The sequence below is a fragment of the Trachurus japonicus genome, chromosome 7 (genome assembly GCF_045865225.1).
Source record: "Trachurus japonicus isolate A0001 chromosome 7, Traja_1.0".
NCBI lineage: Eukaryota > Metazoa > Chordata > Actinopteri > Carangiformes > Carangidae > Trachurus > Trachurus japonicus.
This window is the reverse complement of record NC_140913.1, coordinates 6,210,740-6,230,629: the sequence shown is the minus strand read 5'-3', so window position 1 is coordinate 6,230,629 and position 19,890 is coordinate 6,210,740. Positions and strand designations below refer to the sequence as shown.

At 43.0% G+C, this 19,890-nt stretch overlaps 1 protein-coding gene across 2 annotated transcripts in view; it reads left to right on the top strand.

Annotated features, from left to right (window-relative positions):
* Positions 1–361: 361 nt before the first annotated feature.
* The window catches only part of lama5 (laminin, alpha 5), a 113,833-nt gene continuing 94,304 nt past the window's right edge, over positions 362–19,890 (top strand). For both annotated transcript variants that reach the window (XM_085780927.1, XM_085780926.1), the window contains exons 1-2: positions 362–728; positions 6,380–6,532. In XM_085780927.1, the coding sequence (XP_085637053.1) occupies positions 423–728; positions 6,380–6,532 (459 nt within the window). In that variant the 5' untranslated portion in view covers positions 362–422. The remainder of the gene's footprint in view (positions 729–6,379; positions 6,533–19,890) is intronic.

Here is a 19,890-nt window from a genome sequence, read left to right as displayed (position 1 = left end):
GGAAACGTGGAGTCCCCCTTTAAGATCCATTTAATTAAGCCAGTTAATGTTGACGTGCTGACCGCTGAAGGAGAATGAAAGAACTTAACCAGTTTGCAGACTGAGCTCTGAAAGAGAGTGTCCCCTCCTCCAACAGGGGGAGGGAGAGGGAGAGGGGAGGGAGGGCGGCTGCACACTTCTGTGGAATAGGTGCCTGGTGGAGCGAGAGAGAGAGAGAGAGAGAGGGGAAAAGCGTCGACGGTCAGCTCTCCGGGAACTCTAACTCGTCCCCCTCCTCTCTCCTTCTACTATTACTTCTCTTTATTTTCACACCTAATGCTTCTTTCCTATAGAAGTAAGTAACTCGCGTCTGATAACGCCAAGATTGACTTATTCGTCCAACTTCTCCAGTGCGAGCGGAACGAGGAGGACAGGTGGAAGAAATGATGGCGAGCGGGTCGGTCTCCCCGGCTCGGCGCGCCGGGACGCGGGTCCTCCTGTGGCCGGTGGGGCCGGTGCTGGTGGTGGTGCTGGTGACCCACTGCTGCCACTTCGCGTCGGGCCAGGAGCTGCCCACCAACGGGGTGAACGGGTACAGCCTGCACCCGCCCTACTTCAACCTGGCCGAGGGCACCAAGATCACCGCCACGGCGACCTGCGGCGAGGACGACACCGGCAGGAGCGTGCGCGACCTGTACTGCAAGCTGGTCGGAGGCCCGGTGTCCGGAGACCCGAGCCAGACCATCCAGGTGAGCCCGACAGAGACGTGGGAGTTTTGATTGACACACTATGGAATTTTAATAAAAACACGCACGCACGCGCGCACACACTGCACTACTGCTCATATAGTAAGTTTTATCTCCCATTATTATTTCCTAGTGCCCCCATAATAAACCTGCAACGCGCGTGGAATCACTCACATAATATCGCCTGTAGTATATGTAAAATAACACATATGTGGATTTAATAAATCTGTGTTACATTTCATATAAGTTACTGAAAAGTTGAACGTATGTCAGTGTTGATATTATGGTGCATGCTCAGTTGTAATTGTATTCTTGTTTCAGTGTTTCTGCAGCCTTCTGATGATCCTAAACTATTTCTATACTAATGTTACATTCCTATAAATTCACTGTGGAGGTATATGGGGCTTATAGGGAATATTCATTATGATATTTTTACATCAGTATGATAGAGTCACCACAGCTCTTTTATCGTGTGTTTTGTTTGAGGATTTCTTTCTGCATGTTAAACTCCACCGCTCTCATGTTGAACCTCACGCAGATGCCAGCCTGCACACTTGACTGCACTCAGAGTAGCCAGTCCAACAGAGGGGGTCAGCAGTGTGCACGAATCTCCCACCGCCCTGCCAAGTCATTATTTCATGCACTGCTTCCTTTGTAGGACTTGGCAACACTTAACACAGGACGTTTATATAAGGACAGACCCCCGACTAAAAGCCAACCACCGGTCTCCTGCATCCATCATCGCACTTTATTTACAGATGAGTTTTTAATGTGATGATGAGGAGTTTGTGGAACTTGTTAAAAGAGAAACAACAGCAGCAGCAGCAGCCTATTGTGTGTGTGTGACAATTAACCCTCCAGGTATCACTGGTTAACATACACAGGGTTATTGCACTTTAGTGTGTTAATCATTAAATCATCCCACTGGGTAATAACACACAGGCCTGTTGCCTTCTCTCTCTCTTTCTTTCTCCCACCTGTTCCTCACATTCCTCGTGGTGACTGACCCGTATCCTCCAGTGAGTCTGGGTTTAGACTGTTCTGTTACCGCGAGACCATCCAGACCCGAGCGATGCTTCCTCTATAGGTGATGATGATGATGGTCATTTAGGTGGAGGAGCGATCTGAGCCAGTGTATTACCTCTGCATTGACATGCAACTGAAACAGAAAGAGATCAGACAATAAGGTCAGGGGGTGTTAAGCTGCTGAGGGAGAGAATGAACAGCAGACAGCCCGAGGTGTTGTTTGATAGCAAAGACTCAACAAAACCTAACAACATGTGCCCTGTGGGGGGGCTGAGGGCTGGAGAGATAAAGGGTTTTACAAATACTCTCAGGCCATCATGTTTTTTTTAACATTATCTGATTTTAGAATAGAAAAACACTGATTCCTCCTGAACGAAGAGAAAGATTTACATTGTTTGCTAAGTTACTGCAGTTCCCCAGTCTCTCTGCCGTAAAATGAATCTTTTACAAATGCTGCAAGCACTTTGTCTCCCCTAATGAGGATTAAGCCAAATATTCCCTCATCAGTGTTTTCACTCAGCCAATTTGGTTCAAGTGGTGGCGATGCTGCATAATTAGCTCAGGAAATCTCCAAAATGAACCCAAGAAATCTGGTCATTAGCTCAAAGAATGCTTCATTATGTGTTTGAGGCTAAGAGCTTTAGCCCACTTTTGCTGAGCCATTATGGCTTGGCCCACTTGTTGGGTTACTGCGCCACCGGAACAATACACACAAAGGCAGAAAACACACACATACACACACACACTTCTCTGTTGTCGTAGTTAATCCTGTTTTGATTTGACACCAAGACGTGAGTGTGTTTTTATTAATTAAAAGCAGCAGGAGGAGGAGGAGGACTAGAGGTTGGAATTTGTGTGTGCGTGGGGTTGTGTGTGTGTGTGTGTGTGTGTGTGTGCCTGTTAAAATGGCTAGGTGAGGGGGTGCTTTGGTAGGAAAGTTGTGTCTGAGCCCCTAAGCAACTGTTTGCTGGTTCAACTCCCATTTCACTATCTGTAAAGGTATAAAACCCTGCAGAAATACTGTAAAAAATGTAAACACAGCATACACTCGCTAGCAGTTGTTATCTGTTGAATCGTCAGTGTATTTGAACTATTTTATGAATTACCATTACATTTTGAGTCATGGTCCCCAGAGGATGAACTTTGCTAACTGGAGTTTATGACAGTACTGTGCATCAGCCTCACCTGTACTCTTCTAGGACACTCATCTAAGATGCTAAACATCACTTAGCATCAACATTGTGGATTTGTTAAGGCCGTAATATACCTGGTGCTTCATCGAACATACGCGCACACAATGCGCCATGTCTGTGCATATACTTGCTGCAGCACTACGCAGTCAAAACGCACAGTACTGGCAGTATTCACTTGGGGCAGAACAGAACAGAAATATCACCAAGAAAGTATTTTTTTGGCTTTAAGCCTTTATTAGATTGTGCAGTTGAGAGAAACAGGAAATGGGGAGCCAGAGAGAGGGGGAATGACCAATGCGGGATTCAAACCGTGGCCGTCATGCCAATATTGCATCTTGCGCATGTGTCACGATCATGCGCGTCATTATGGGTGTGCCTATTGGGCCTGGGCCCACCTACTTGTACAACTGGCCCAGCCTAAATGACGGTGAACAACTGAACATACTTTCTTAACTTTTATTTTTAATTATTAAAATTAACATTTAAATTCATAATAAAGACTAGAGAGGTCCCCCTTTATATAAAGAAGAAAGATAAGATTTATAAGGTTACTAACGCGTGTGAAGTCTGGACAACAGGCCATTTTGCATCCTCAGTACAGTTAGCGTTTGGCCAGCATTTTACGTTATTTAGCTTACCGGCGAGAGAGCGGCGCACCCCACTCAACAGAAATGGTGTGTGCTTTCAAGGCAAAATATAGGGACAAACAAGTCAGAAAGGAATCATTTCCAACTCTATGTATGTTAGTGGCGCCGCGCCTGGTGATACCTCGCGTTGAGATGTGCAGCCTACGCATGAAACGATCACAGGTCACGCGTGGCAGCCATGATGCGGTCTTACGGCCTTGTTTGCAGCAAATACGGGCCTTAGCATGCTAACATGGGCTGCTAGCATCACTGTACACTGGTTTTAACCTACTCTTTTTTCATAGTGGTGGCCACAGGTTGCAGCAGGAAGCTAGTGTTTGAACTGTGAAGACTTAGCACAGTTGAAATACTCACCCCTGTGACTTGTATCCACCTACAGAGAAAGATTAAAACCACTCCCCAAAATGTAACTAAATCAGATATATTTACTGCCCATAACACTGAAGCAACTGTTCATTGGGCTTAATTATTCAGAAACTTTCCCTGGATTATATCAGAGCACATTGTAGCTATTCCTTCTGGAGTTGTTACAGAGGTTCATGTGTCCTTGGTGTGACCAGCCTCAGCTTGTATCACTGGGAATTCAGACTGTAACAAGAAGCATGTTTTCACCCCCAAATCTGCCCCCGGGGTGTGCAGCTTTAATTTTTTTGCTAGATAGCATAAAGCACTGACATCATGGATGATGGAAGCAGGAGAGGGAAATGACAGATAAGGCTGAAAGAGAGAAGGAGTTGGAGGAAGTAGAGAATGCTGAAGAGCTTTACGTTACGTCAAGAGAGAAACGATAAATTCCACAAAGTGGCAGGTGTTGGCTGAGTAGCGCTCTGTCTCTCCCCGGGGACATGGATTCCTCGCTAAGAGGGAGACGAAGTGGAGGGGAAAGAAAGAGACGAGAAGAGAGATGGAAAATGGTTAAATGAGTGTGTGTGTAACACAGAGGAAGAGAGGGAAGATTGGTGCCCTGCGTGCTCATTTCCAGGTGGCCTTTTTTTGTTGGACGTCCTTTCTTTCAAGGGGAAGTGACCTGAGAAGTATGAACAGGTACCGTGAAAAAGGGAAAGAAACTGTGAAAGAGAGCTTGACAGCCCAGGAAAAACACAGAGGACACACAGTCCCTGACATCTCACTACTCGGAACACCTACCTTGTCCTTTAGAGGTGTCACTGTCACTGTCCGGGCGGAAAATCTGCTTTTATATGTGCATTTACCTTTTTTCACCGAACTCAGCTGTTGATTGGAGGTGGTTTCCTGCTCACTTTAACTTTTGAAAAAACAACACAACAGCAATTAGGACAGTACAACATGTTTTGTCAATTACAAATACAAGGAGAGTTAGTAATATGAAAAGGAACAATGCAAAGTGGGAAAATAGGAAAACACAACTGCATCAGTGTCACTGAGAGTTTCTTTACTTTGTTCATGATGCAGCAGCTCAATCTGCTCCCCCAAATAAGATGGTGTTCAATAGCAATGATAGGAAATGTATCCATATATCTCAGTTGAATGAAGCTAAGAACAAGTGGCTAGTAGGATGGAGTGAGCTGTGACCTCTGACCTCAGTGACCTGCAGTGATAACATCTATTAACCCAGCCCTTTGTGCTGGTCCGTGCTTGCTTAGCTTGTGCTAACGCTTACACGGCCGGACGGTGTTGGGGGCAAACGCTCAGACAAACTGAACTGGGATTAGCTAAGAATGAAGAAGCTTTAGGAACCAAAGAGGCAGAGAGGCTGGTTCAAGTGGGACACTGGCACGGACCATTTACTGCCAGTTATTTTACTACAGCGTGAAAATCAACAGATTGATTGGTGATTTGTAACACGTTGGAGGGGGCTGCTGCAACACTTGACAGACTTCACTTAGGTTTCCATTGTCAAAGCTTGTGATCCTTGGATATACCGCCCTTTAAACTGACTAACTTTAAACTGCAAAATGTACAATTAATAGATAAAAAGGCCTATATCAGTCAAAGTGCATTGTATTTCGTGCAGGCGGCCTAACCCCTGCTCCATACTTCACACGCTTCACTGTAGCAGACTTTAAACTGTGTGAAAACAAGGAAGGGAAGAGATTGTTGCGCAGGGATTGAATGTTTGGCACGACTTACGCCTACAAGCAGTAATATAATACAGCACCGTTACCTAAACCTGCATGAAGTCACTCTTTCTCTGGAAATGCCACGAAACCTGAGCCAGGTAGCTTCAGGGACAAACAGTTTGGGAAGAAATATCCTCCTTTCACAGGTGTTTACGGTGATTGAAGAAGATTGTGCAGCAGTTTAGCCTTTAAGTTACGCTTCGGTATACTCTATGTGGCCGTAACCTAAAGGCTCATAGGGGTCAGATTCCATAAAAGCCGGCGGGAGGGGGGGTTAATCAATAACATCCTGTCCAAGTTTCTCCAAGGAAGACGCCGGAATTCACTCCCCATACTAGATCTGTGTGTTAAAATGTGATTATGTGAGATTTAGATATAGTGATAGAGGAGAAAGACAACAGCAGGTGTTGCCCCGATTAGCTCCTCCTTTCCCTCTGGGTGGAAGGATGCTTTTTCTGAGATTGAATGAATTATCTCATCTTCAAAATACAATAAAAAGACCAGGCAAAATGTGTGGCAGTAGACCGGATCAGAAACTTATATGAAAAAGTCAATTTTATATTACTTTGAATGTATTCTGATGAAAACAAATGCACTTTGGACCCCAGAACTACGTCCTCAAGGTCTCAAATATCAATATACTAAATGCAATAAGGTAACAAAAGCATCTGTGTTCCGCATCTTCTCAGGGCCAGTACTGTGACATCTGCAGCCACGGCGACAGCGATCGCGCCCACCCCATCACCAACGCCATCGACGGGACGGAGCGATGGTGGCAGAGCCCGCCTCTGTCCCGCAGCACCGAGTTCAACGAAGTGAACGTCACGCTGGACCTCGGACAGGTAGGACTCCACAGACCGAAACACACATACACACACACACACACACACACACACACTGACAGTCTGTGAAGATGCTGTGGTGCAGTGGTCCTGAACCGATTTGGCTTGTTACCACTTATAATGATGCCCTTGCCTGCTGCCTACCCCCTGTCACTGGTTGCATGTGTTTGATCTTGTGTTGAATTGCTGTTGCTGAAAAGATCTACAAAGTGCTGGTAGTGTTGTGTTCTCTGGAACTTTGGAAAAGTCGTAATCGTCTTTGCGTCTTCCAAATGACCAGGGTTCATGCAAAGGTTTGGTTAAATCTTGATGATTGAATGATTAAAGATCCTAAATATCAGCGTGTTTCAACAGTTTGGTGCATTCCTCCGCCTGAATCTGTGGAGCAGTGAGCTGCCACTTGTGCTGGAGCTTGTAGCTGAGCAGTAAACACTGGCAGATTTCAAGATATCATTAATCTCAGTTGCTTTTCTGAACTACAAATGAATCTTGATTGGATTCCAGCTGCAGGCACTAGCTGTAAATTTGCCCTCTCTAATATACAGTATGTTGGCATCTGCTTTGCTACCAGCTTCTCTGCTCTGGTAGTGAATGTGAAATGAATTAGCCCATTAAATGCTGTATTGTCCCGAATCAGGCTCCCAGCGCTGAAGAATCGAACCATTGACACTTCAGTCTGTTAATGCTGTGTGTATACATTTTTACATAGGGAAGCGTTCAGGCCATTGCGCAGCACAGTGAAGCCTCGCTGTGTCTCCCTGTGCTTGAGAAGTTAACCTTTTTGTGTTGCTGAATGTCGCTCTTGAACAATCTTTTTATGTTTCTGAATGTGGCTCTTCTGTGCCGGGCCCTCCTGCTTGAGTGCCGACCTTGTTCATCAGTGGAGAGGCGTTTGCTGTTTGCTGTGTGTGTGTGTGTGTGTGTGTGTGTGTGTGTGTGTGTGTGCGGCCACTCGACAAGTGTGTTTTCTGTCATGGTATTCAGTTTCCATCATTCGTCCTTCTTCTCTTCACTCTGTCCTTGCCTCCCTCTTCCTCTGTGTCTCTCTCAGTTGAAGGGCTCCATAGAGGAGCAGGGAGCTGTGACAGCCGCTGTGTGGAGCCTTTAAAAGCTTTTATAAGCCTGTTTACTTTCTGCAGTGATAAAAGAATGAATGAAGAATCTTTTAAAGCACAATATTAACACTATGAGAACCCAGCAGCGTTTGTTCCCATCACCACTGAGGCACTGAGAAGATGTTTGCAGGATGAAAACTATGGCTACCTACAGAGAGGGTTTGGAAGTGGGACCTAAAAATATGTCTCTGCTGTTTTAATGACCAATAATCTGACTGAGAAATACACAAAATAGATGAAGGATACATCAGATTTAGCCAATGCAACATAAGATATAGTTAATTTCATTTTAGACTGATCTATGAATTATTCAGTCTATTAAACGTGACGAAAACAGACCAAAGTCATCAAAGCTGAACCTGACATCTTCCTATATCTTCCAAATCCATCTACCCCAAAATAACTAAATAATTCAGAATCATACATGGCAAAGAAATTGGGATTATTTGACTATTTTTACTCAAAAAACAAATGAAATTATTTATTGATGATAAAAATGCCCGTTAGTTTCCCTTAGAGTTTTCCTTTTTGCACTTGCTAACTACCAAAAAAATGGCTTCTACAAGTGCGGCTGAAGTGCTGGTTTCTGTGCAGCTACTGAGAACAACAGTTCTCTTGTTTAACGACTTGAAAGATACAAGTAATGACTACATTACGTTCTGTTTATGTTGAGCTATATTTACCATTTTAACAATGTTCTTAACTTAATGTTGTTGCCTGCACTTTAAATCCTGTGCAGTTCGTTAAGTTGTAAAAGCACATTGGAGCTTAAATACAAGAACGTTTGATGTGCAATAGTCTTTAATAAAGTAGTGAATTTTGAAGTACATGGATTCTGTTCTTTGATTTTTATTGTGGTATTGAAGTGTCGAGAACTGTGGAAATTCATTCATTCTATGGGCTACTCAAATTCTGGTATTGTGGCTAGCTTACTTTTACCAGTGTCTCGCCTACTGAACTGATTTGTACTTAACTTGTTGAAGAGGTTGGTCTTGGACCAAGGAAGAGTTTTTAGGGCAGATCTGGATGATTAACCATGGATTTGAATCTGAAGTCTGGTGTGTTGTTTGACACTGGCTTTGGTGGAGCTACAAGTCTTGACCTGTGCCTTGCCAGTCCCTCGACTTTATAGAAATGCATTGTTTGTGCACACTGTTCCATATCTTTGCAGCTTGAATACCTTTGGGCTTTAGACACTTGATTGGACAAAACACAACATCTGAAGACATCAGCTTGGCTCTGGCAAACTGATGGATATCTTTCACTGTTTGTTTTCCATTTTCTGACTTTTTACAGTTACAATTTATCAGTTATTAAAGGAAAGGAGCTATTAAGTAATTCATAACAATGCAAGCAACTGTCCAGAATTTAAAGTCCATCAAAGTCCTATAAAGTCCACATGTCCTATATCAGGAAGCAGTAGGTGAACATTAACTTGTGTAACTGCATTTCCAGGACACCGGACACTTTCCACAATTCACAGCTCATCACCTTGCATTTACACCACATGGAAATGCTTTCATGGAGGCAAAGTAGAGAAAGGAGAGAGAGGAAGAGAGGGAGAGAGAGAGAGAGAGGTGGAGGGTCTCCAGTTACCAGGTTGCAGTTTAGTCTAGAAAGAATGTAGGTGGGCTAAGGACAGGGATTACGAGTGTGTTTGTATGCGCGTGCCGGCGTGCATGTGCGTGTTAGTGACAATGTGTTGAAGACCACACCACACACACGCACACTCCCCTCAACCCCCTACCTCCGTCTGAATGAAAGCAAAAGAGAGGAGGGAAAGATTGGAATGTCAGTTAACCTGCCTCAACCCGCAGAGGGGAAGTCTTGTTAAATTACCCTCAACTCCGCAAACTCCTCTCTCTTTCCCACCTCTATACCTCAATACAACAACTCATGTATTTTAATGTCTTCATTCATATAGGCTACCCCAGGCAGTAGGCTACACTTTGAATACACACAGGCTTTGGGATAAGACTGACACCTCTCGGGAGTCTGTATATGACGTTACGGCTAGCAGTTAGCCCAAGCTTAGCACAAATGCTGAAAGAGCACAATTAACTGTCACTTGGTGATCTACCAAATTAGATATTTGTGTTGTAATTTGCGAGCTTCAGAGGCACTGCCAGATTAGCTATTTCCCACCTACAGTTTTGATGCTACGGTAGGCTAAGTTAACATCACAACTCTTCTATGAATGAAAAAAATGACAGTAGCTTAATACAAATAGCCTAATGTAAGTATAAAATACATAAATGCTGAAGTAAATATGAAATACTTGAATAAATCAAGATTAGAATATTTTATTTAATTTCTATACCTTTATACGAATTTACAAATTTAGGCCTATGTTTTATTGTTTAGCTAGCTATTTATTTGTGTACACGTTTCAAAATGTAGCCTATGTGTTTATCATGACATTATTTGTTTCTTTCCATCCATCCATCATCTTCCGGTATTTTTTTTTCTTTATTCCTCTCAATAGAAATACATGGAACCTCTGTCTTTTCTGTAGCTATGTCTTACGAGGTTGATTTTCATTGTTTCCATGATCTAATCAAGTGTTGATGTTCATCATTTCCAAGGAATGTTCCACCAGGTTATAAATAACTAATTTAGATAAAGATCAGTTCAACCCCTCACCTTCTACCTTCTAAACTGAAGCAGCCATTCAGCCTATCTATCTTCTACAGATAACACCAGCCCAGTATATAGACCACTTCCATCTTCTCCTCCCCTTCTGTCTTCATCCTAATGCTTTTTCCCTCTTCCTCTTCACCATCATCACCGCTGCTCCTCATCTGAAAGCCCAACAACACCACTACGTCTTTCCTTCTCTGAATACCCCACTGACGTCAGGTGTTGACATTGATTCTACCCAGGAAATAATTCTTATGAACACTGTAATCATAGTAAAATCTGTGGATTATTCATGTAAACAAGGCTATAAGTGGATGGAACGGTTTGTGTAAAAAATCTGCCTGGTCAGTTCTCTTGTCTCAGTTCAGGGCAAACGCAACAAAAGCCTTGCACCAGTAACCCAGAGAGGAGACACCGGTGAAATGTGAAAGGGGCAACTCAAAGAATCTGAAATCTGTCATTACAGGTGGCAGGCCAATGTGTGTGAGGATTATGACTGAAAAGGAAATGTGAATATTTGCTTTGCAAGCCGATTTACGGTGTGTGCCCATAAATTTTCTGCTTGCGCTCCTAAAATTTTTAGTTAGGGGCCACTGTACTCATAGTAAAAAAAAGTTTGTCAGGATCCCTGAGTCACAGACTTTGATCTGTTCTGCTGTGTTTTGTCAGAAGAGGATTCATGAGGCATGTACAGATAGCATCTGTTTTGTTGTTGTTGGCATTTTTACCTTTTACAGGACAGTGGAGAGAGATGGGAAAGTGGGGAGAGAGACTGGGAAAAGACATGCAGTACAGATCAGCACAGTCGGGGATCGATCGTTGGGCATTACTAAAATTGGGCACCGAGCACCCCTACTCTCAAGTTTGCAAGTTCTCCCTGTGTCTGCTTCTTCGCACAGTCCAAACACATGCACACACTGGATTAACTGGAGACTCTAAATTGTTCATAGGTGTGAATATGAGTGTGTCTGTGTGATCGTCTGTCTTTGTGAGAGACTGCCCTCACCCTACGTCAGCTGGGATTGACTCCAGCCCCCCACCACCCTGCATGGATAAGCGTTAATATTGGATATATTATATCTCAGTTTGTATCTTCCACCCTCCATGTTTATCACTGTTTCGTCTGCCAAAGTGGAAAAGTAGATGGGGAGGGCCGGTGAAGAATAGTGACAGCTTCCTGACGGACTGTAGGATCATCCAGGTTGATGTCATACCCGGTTCAACACAATTTGCCATTGTTTTGTTTATTAGCTCAGAGTGATGTAACATTGGAGCTTTTCATAGATCTGCGTGTTGGCATGCGGTTACATTCCTCAGGTGTGTGATAGTGGAAGGATTGTAATCACAGGTAAAAAAAAAAAAAAAAAGAAACTGGGGAGAGGTACAGTAGAGGAGATGAAGAAGAGGAAAGATGGAAAATACAAGGTAGACTGATGACATGAAGGGGTCATAAATAAAACATTTCCAAGGTAAGAGGAAAGAAAGATTCCCAGGAAGAGAGGAGAAGAGGGGGATGGAGGGGGATGGAAAATGGAGGAGCAGAAGATGAGCATCATCAGCCTGTTCAGTTGTTATGTAAGGGATAATGTATAGTTCGGAGGTTGTTATGGAGAAATAAACCCCGACAGGTTGTATGGAACCCCGACGCGAAGCGGAGGGGTTTCATACAACATGAAGGGGTTTATTTCTCCATAACAACCGACCAACTATACATTATCCCGCTTAGAACACGGCCTACAACTAAATCATTCAATAATGTATTACATAATGTATAAAATAATGATTAAAATATATTTTATTCGTGTAAAATTATGCCGTTGCTCGGGACGCCGCTCTGATCAGCGCAGCACAGAAAAGAGAAACAATGCAGGATATTTACTTTGTTTCATTTTTACCGTCATTAAACAGCTTCGGACTAATTGTGATGTTAGATAAACGACTTGTAACCTGTTACAGGGAGAGTGGAGGCTCCTTACTTCCACATCGTGGCTGAAAAGTAAACTTGCATCAAAGCCTCTGACCCGTGTCACAGCTCCTCTCCTCTCCTCTCCTCTCCTCTCCTCTCCTCTCCTCTCCTGTCCTCTCCTCTGCGACACAAACGCACCCCGCGCCCCGTAATCTCTTGTTTATGACAGATACGACTACACAAAATACACGTAACGTGTATGGTAATCCATCGATCCACTGATTGATTATCAAAGGCTTCAAATGCACGAACGGGAGGAGGCTCAGCAAAACAGCGGCCGTGACCGGACATGCAGAGTCGGCCGTTGCTATGGAGTCCCTAGCAACGGTCCGCTCAGCGGTGGTCTATCGAGAAATAAACACCGCAGAATATTGGTGATTGACCAATCAGAATCGAGTATTCAAGAGAGCCGTGTTCTAATTAAGCAATATATCACGACAGGCCGTGGTATATGCTCATTATACAACGCCCCTTAGAGTGGTATAATGAGCATATACCACGGACTGGAGTGATATATTGCTTTTATAAAACGGTTACCAATAAAGGCAATATGAAAGAGGGATACGCAATCAATTTCATGTAGTTTTATTCAACCAGAAATACATATTATCCAATAAAATAGCCTCACTGTGAAAAAAATAGTCCCACCTCTCCAGACGTTAGCTCCTAGTTAGCTCTGCATCTCGTCTTTTCCTCCGCTTTTTTTCAGATGAAAGTCACTGCTTAATCCCCTCTACCATTGTTAACCCTCTCCGGAGGTGAAAGTTCACCTTAAACATGTGGATTCAACTACTTTAGTCCGTTTTTTAACATCGTAAAAACATCAGCTGTCTTGGGCTACGGACTGCAACAGTCCGTTGTCATGGATACATGACAACAACTTCCATTCATACCAGTCATACGTGCCTGACGCGGAGTGATAGCTTACGCTGTGATAAGGCTTTAGAATAGTAGCCGTGGTATATGCTCAATATACCACGGTTAACAACCAATCAGATCGCCGGATTTCACCTTTCCGTTTTATAAAGCACAATATACACCTTAGATAGGAATGTGTGTGTGTGTGTGCGTGCGTGCAGGCTCTTCAGGTGATGTACTCTGTTTTTTTTATCATCCATACCTGAGTCACAAAATTAAACTCTGTGTCATCAAATTTGTCTTGAAGGAAGAGGCTCAGAGCTTTCTGTCTTCTGATTGGCTGTCTGACCTTTTATTGCTGGAGCTACAGAGAGCAGCATGAGAGAGGAGATGTAAAACTACATTGAAATTATATTTTTGTTTTCAGGACCACAAACATACTCTTCTCGATAGATCAACACTTTATATAAACCAAGAAGTGTAAAATGTGGGACCCTTTAAATGTGCTAGTTCAATCCTATGAGCGCTGTCAACAAAATTAATTTCATGTCCATATTGTTTGGGTGGAGGTGACGGCCTCTATAGAGAAATGACGAGCTCTCTCGCTGCCGTGTGCCTTTAATTTCCTGCGTGCACTGACAGATTTCCCTCCAGGACGAAGACTAACAAAGAGACAAATACGCAGACACACACACACTCACTTGCAGTGTTGAGGTAGCTCCATTGTTCACCGTGCGCGAGCGTGAGCGCGGTGCCAACTGCTCCCGATTGAATGCTTCCTGCCATTGATGTGGTTCAAGCGTCAGAGTTAGCTCGAGAGTGCCAGCAAGCCCTGAGCTGTGGGGTGGAGGCTGCACTGAGCTTTAGATATTTGGGAAGTTTCTGACAGCTTGTCTTACACTCAAACATTCAAAAGAGTTTAGTTTGATGGCTGATGGGTCCACATGTGGCAATATGCCCTGACCCAGCAAGACCTCTGAAAGGCCCTGACTGCTGCTCAATGAATACACACCACTGAGCTCTTCTAAGTACAACTCAAAGGGATAGTTTAACATTTTGGCAAATTGGCTCATTGCCATAATTCCTATAGTCATAGCAGTAGGTTAATTACCTTTAATTGTCGGTGCAAGCTATTTTTAGAACAGCGGAGCAGAGTCGCGAGCTGCTCAGAGCTACGCTACGGAAGCTAATGGGATTTCTTGGTTTCCCTCATCAAACTCATCAAATACACAATCCAACAACTCCAAAACACTCTGGTGGACAAGTTGTGACCTGCACATTCATCACACTATGAGATAATAACGGAACATTAAGACGGAGTTGCTTTCGAGGCAAATGCAGAGACTGCTTACTGAAAAACTGCCCCTGAAGCGGTTTTGCATGAATTTACCTTGAAAACAACTCTGTCTCGTACCGTTCCGTTATTATCTCATAGCGTGGTGAATGTGCAGGTCACAACTTGTCCACCAGAGCGTTTTGGAGTTGTTGGATTGTGTATTTGATGAGTTTGATGAGGGAAACCAAGAAATCCCATTAGCCTCAGTAGTGTAGCTCTGAGCAGCTCGCGGCTCGGCCGTTCTTAAAATAGCTTGCACTGACAAATAAAGGTAATTAACCTACTGTTATGACTATAGGGATTGCGGCAATGGGCCAATTTACCAAAATGTTGAACTATCCCTTTAAATATTTCACATTAGTAGCAAATTGCTCAAATAAACTTCTGGTATCAACAGATCCAAGCTTATAATTACAATCCAATTTAAATTCAATTTAAAAAATGGAATCACTGGGGCATAGGCTACAGCAGTGGTTTCATTAACAAACAGACATTATAACAGAGACACAACAGAATAGGACAAGAAACTGTAATGGGATGTGGGATGTAGTTAAATTTAAGCTTTCTGCACAAAATGTTCCACAAGCACACTGACTTGTGGGTTACAACATGACAGAGTTTTGTTGTATGCTCTCAGTAAGTGAGCAGAAGTTGTCAGAGATCTCCTCTGTGTGTGTATCGTTTCCTGATTACAATCAGTGTCCTCCGCTGCCAATGTGGTTTTTAACAAATGATGGGCATGGGAACCACAATCTACAGCCAAAGTGTGTGTGTGTGCGTGCGTGCGTGCGTGCGTGTTGCCAGATCACTGTGAACATTTCATGTTTTTCAGAGATTTTCCAAGATACCTTATTGGCTGTAATGTCTGTTGCTCAGTTTTTGTCCTCACACCCCTGCATCATAATCACACAATCTACTCCTTCCTCTCTGACTCTCCACAGCTACAAAGACTCTTCTGTCTTGTTGGACACAGTAACGATGGGAAGACTCAGAAAAAGGGGGATTTATAGATAGATATGATGCATCAAACCGCATTCTCTCATTTTTCTCTATCACTCTCTCTCCTTCCCAAATTGTCATCTGTTAAGTCAAAACACAGTGTAATAGAATTAAATCATGTTTCAAGTCCACCCCGTCTGCAGCTGTGTGAAGTCGTATCAGTCACATTTCTCATCACTGTCCTTCAATCTCAAGGACCAAAACAAAGGAAACTTTTATTGCTAAAATCTTTTGAAGTAGAAAACGCTAGTAGCTATGACTCATTACATGTGTAGCTAGTTCTATAATACACACATTGAAGTTCAAAACTATAAAGCTACTGATGTTGGCAGTTAGTCAATATTTTACCGTTCATAGCCTACTGGCAAGAGATAAGTCAGAGAGAGAGACCTAGAATTTCCTGTTGGTGTCTTTTTTGACACTTGACATCCTTTTACAGATGTTTTCATTTCCAATAAATCAAACAGAGATAACCAGCATATTCACTGGTTATGAAAACAGTTGTTAAAAATGTGAAGGATAGTAGCTACAGTATGTTTGTTTGTTTCTTTATTGTATTGTCATCCTCATCAGCAACGTTATTTCCAAAAATGAATATAACCAACTGAATTCACTTGATCAAGTTGTGATAGCTAATGTTTTAGCAAACAGTTAGCTTGTTCTTTGTTCTTCAGTCAAGGGGCTTTCACACCTACCTTGTTTGGTCCGGATTTTAAGACTTTTCCGTTTGAGCCAAACCATATTGGTGTGAAAGCTCCCCCTGGTCTTGGTCCACACCAAACTAAACCATGGTTCAGACTTTCGCAAGTGTGAAAGCTATTTTTTTGTTCAGATGGTTCAGACTTTCAAACTTTTAACAGGAACTTCCAGTAGTTAGCCTACACATTAAGAAGAGTTAGTAAAGATGAGCTGCGGTAGCACAGACAAAATGTCTGATACTGATGCAGTGGTTCTCCTTTCCTGCCGGCGATGATAAAGCCTCCGCAACATGAGGTCGTTCATCCGAGTCCAAACTTGACATGGCGTCGATACTAATGGTAGCAATGCCATAACAGCAGAATTATTGTTGTCGCAATTCAAACTTCTTCATTAATTTTCGGTCTAATTGGATTATGAAGTGTACAATTACTCAATGGCTCTTGTCAGGTATTGCTCCTCCTCTATTAAAGCCCCTACAAATAACTTTGATTTTGTGTTGATTTTGGCGACCACTGTGGACAAAAGCGGTAGTGTTTTGTTGGAATGAAGACTGCATTTCCCATGAGCTCTAGCCCGTATTGTCGTAAAGACGCTTATCTCAAAATAATATATTATTTTGATTATGCAAGGCGCAAGATCCAGCATTAGGCAAATTACTTTGGAGAAGTACTTAAAATTAGGGCTGACCCAAAAAAATCGAAGCTTCGAAGCTTTGTTCGTTGCCATGGTAATCGATCATGAAGTCCGTGATCGATTGTTTGTTTGTTTTTGCCTTTTTGACATTGAATTGTTACATTAAAATGAGTAGGCTACTTGGCACCTGCCTGATTTTGGAGAAGTGCAGTGTTTGTTTGCCATTACTTTCATTATTTCCGCTACGATCGCCCACCCCGATTTTGCATATCCAGTTAAAAGTTCTTTGGAGGGGCTTTAAATATGAAAGGAGGCTGAAAATCACAGGACATGTCTGTTCTGATGATGCAACTATTCTGTCATACAACGTGAATGTGCTGCATTGTCAGGCTCCCAGAGGATTTATATGCTATCATCATCAAGCCTCCAGAAAAGTGATGTATTTTTGTGTCTTTCCCTCTCTGTTGTGACATTTCCCACAGTGACTCAGTCAACCACAGGTTTTAATCACAGCTCTTTATAGTGGCCCTCTTTCTATTTCTTGATTTAGGTCTCTTCATTCCCTTGGCTGTCATTCTGGGGGTCAACAGTCGCACTCATTCATTCCTCTCTCCACTCCTCCTTCCTCTGCCATGACTCTTATTTCAGTCACCATCAGCCTCCATCTTCCTGTTTTCCCTTCCGTCCCTCTTGTTCATGGGGTTAAACGTTGCCTCTGACACTTTGTCCTCACACAAACACACAAACGCTGACACACAGTGCACATTTTTCTGTCATTCATTATGTGTACTGGGCAGGAAAATGAGAGAGGGAGAGGTGCAGAGAGAGAGAAAGAGAGAGTGAGAGAGAGAGACAAATCTGACCTTAATAGGAGTGATTCAGCTTTGAGTGAGAGGAGGGAAAGAGGAGAGAGTGACCATGTCAGAATAAAGGAGGGATGTTGGATGGATAGAGGCAGGGAGGAAAGGAACGAGGGCTTGTGGTTCAAAATAGTTGGCCGATATTTCAGGGCTGATTTGCTTTAGCTGCTTCTGTGTGTTGTTGCAGCTGATATCAGGATGTGTTGATGTTGGCAGGTTAACAAACCCCACTAATAGCTTCAGCTTGGTTTTTTGACCAATTTAGAAAAATGATTCCTCACAGTTATTTTCAGTTTTTCTGAAGACAGATCCAAGTTAATTCATTTTCATCATCTAAAATAATACACAGTCCATTACACTGTATCAGTGCCCAGTCCATTTCAATTTTCTGAACTACACGAAACAGCATAAGGCGCGTTTCCACTGCAGGAACTTCGGGGTAATTTTACGGGGCCAGCCCCGTTAGTGCATGTCTCCACTGCAGGAACCTCCCCCACAGGAACTTTTACAGGGGCCGAACAGAGTCCCTGCCTGGGGGTAGGTACTCAGATCTGCCCTGAAGAAGTCCTGGTGGGGCTTGAGATTTACTCTGTGCTGATTGGTCAGACTCAAAGCAGGATCATGTGACGCTAAGAGGAAGCCCCGAAATAAGATGCATTTTTACAACCCAACGTTACTACAAACGGAAAAACGAATGAAAAAAGAGAGAATAACTCAGTAAAAGACGAGAGTAGCAGTAGGCCTGGTAAAAAAAAAAAAAGAGTGGTAAATAGGCGATCGCGGGATTACGTGACTTTGATTTTGACGTGATTTTTTTTTTTTTTTTTAAGAAAGCGTCTATACTGACAGAAAAAAACAACAACAAGAGCAGTAAAAAAAAAAAAAAACGCTGCACAACGACCACGCAATCAAAACTGTTGCACGTCGCCATCAGAGCCCGGTGGGTCCTGTCTGCAGTGGAGGCACGGCCACCGAGAGGGCCGAGTGAGAGGACGGTTCCTGTAGAAGTTCCTACCCCCTCCTTTTACCAGGAACTCCTGCAGTGGAAACACGGCTTCTTGGCCTTGCATCCATTAATCTGTTTTCATTGCATTCATTAATCTCTGCTGCTTACAAGAATAAGAATATGCCAATGCACCTATTTGCTAGGAGTTAGGTGAGATCAACACCACCCATGTATATTGGAGCCAGGAGGTCATTAGCTTAGCATAGCATTAGGGCTGTCATTAGAACCGATACTCCGCTACCAAGTCGGTGCTAACACGCAAAAAATACGTTGATACCTGTTATTTTTCTATACTGTAAGTACCAGATATACAACTTTGCCCTCAGCAGGCCGTGTTGATTCCTTTTGAAGCTGACATGGGCAGTGAGTCTGAGCATGTGCGTGGTCTCAGTGAATTTGGAAGTACATGTTTTTTTTGTTGTTGGTTTTTTTTTACTGTGGTATTGAATAAGTATTAGGAATTGTGAAAATACACTGGTAGCTATTGGTATTGACTACTGAAATTCTGGTACCGTGACAAACCTGCTTAGCATATTGAATGGAAATGTCTCCGTCGGAAGTTCAAACACATGTCAACCAGCACTTTTATAACTCCCTGATTGGAATTAAGTTGGGAATGTAAAAAAAAAGAAAAGAAAAAGGAAATTGTTGTTTTACATTTAGTAATGTGCTGGAACTAGTCAGCCACAACATGTTCTTTTTACATCCATATATGTACATATTAAACACATCAGATGCCTATAAATGAGAGAACATTAGAGGAGCTGGTACAAATATTTTTGGACTTTGGACAGAACCAGGCTACACTTATGTACAAAATGAGCCACATTTTAATCAGAACCGAATTGAAGTGCCTCTTGTTTCCATGCCTGAGAGTCCTCCTCGTTAGCGACTAACACCGGTAACGTTAACGTTTGTTCTCGTGATACAAGTCAGCAGTGTAAAACTCAAGGATGTGGGACATTGATTGTTTTGACGAGAAAAGTGAAAAAAAGGAAAAGGGGAAAGGTGAGCTTGTGGGGATTAATGGAGATAGGAACGAGTGAGCGGGTTAGTGAGAGAGGAGAAGAAGGGGGAGGATGGGGGAAGGAAGGGGAGAAGGAAGGATGAGAGTAAAGAGGAGAGAGACTTAGCACATCCAAAAAGGACTTCATCTGGGCAAGACGGAAACAGAAAGGAGGGCATTCATGTTCTATCTTTAATTGAAATGTCAAAAGCTGTGTGTGTGTGCCTGTGTGTGCCTGTG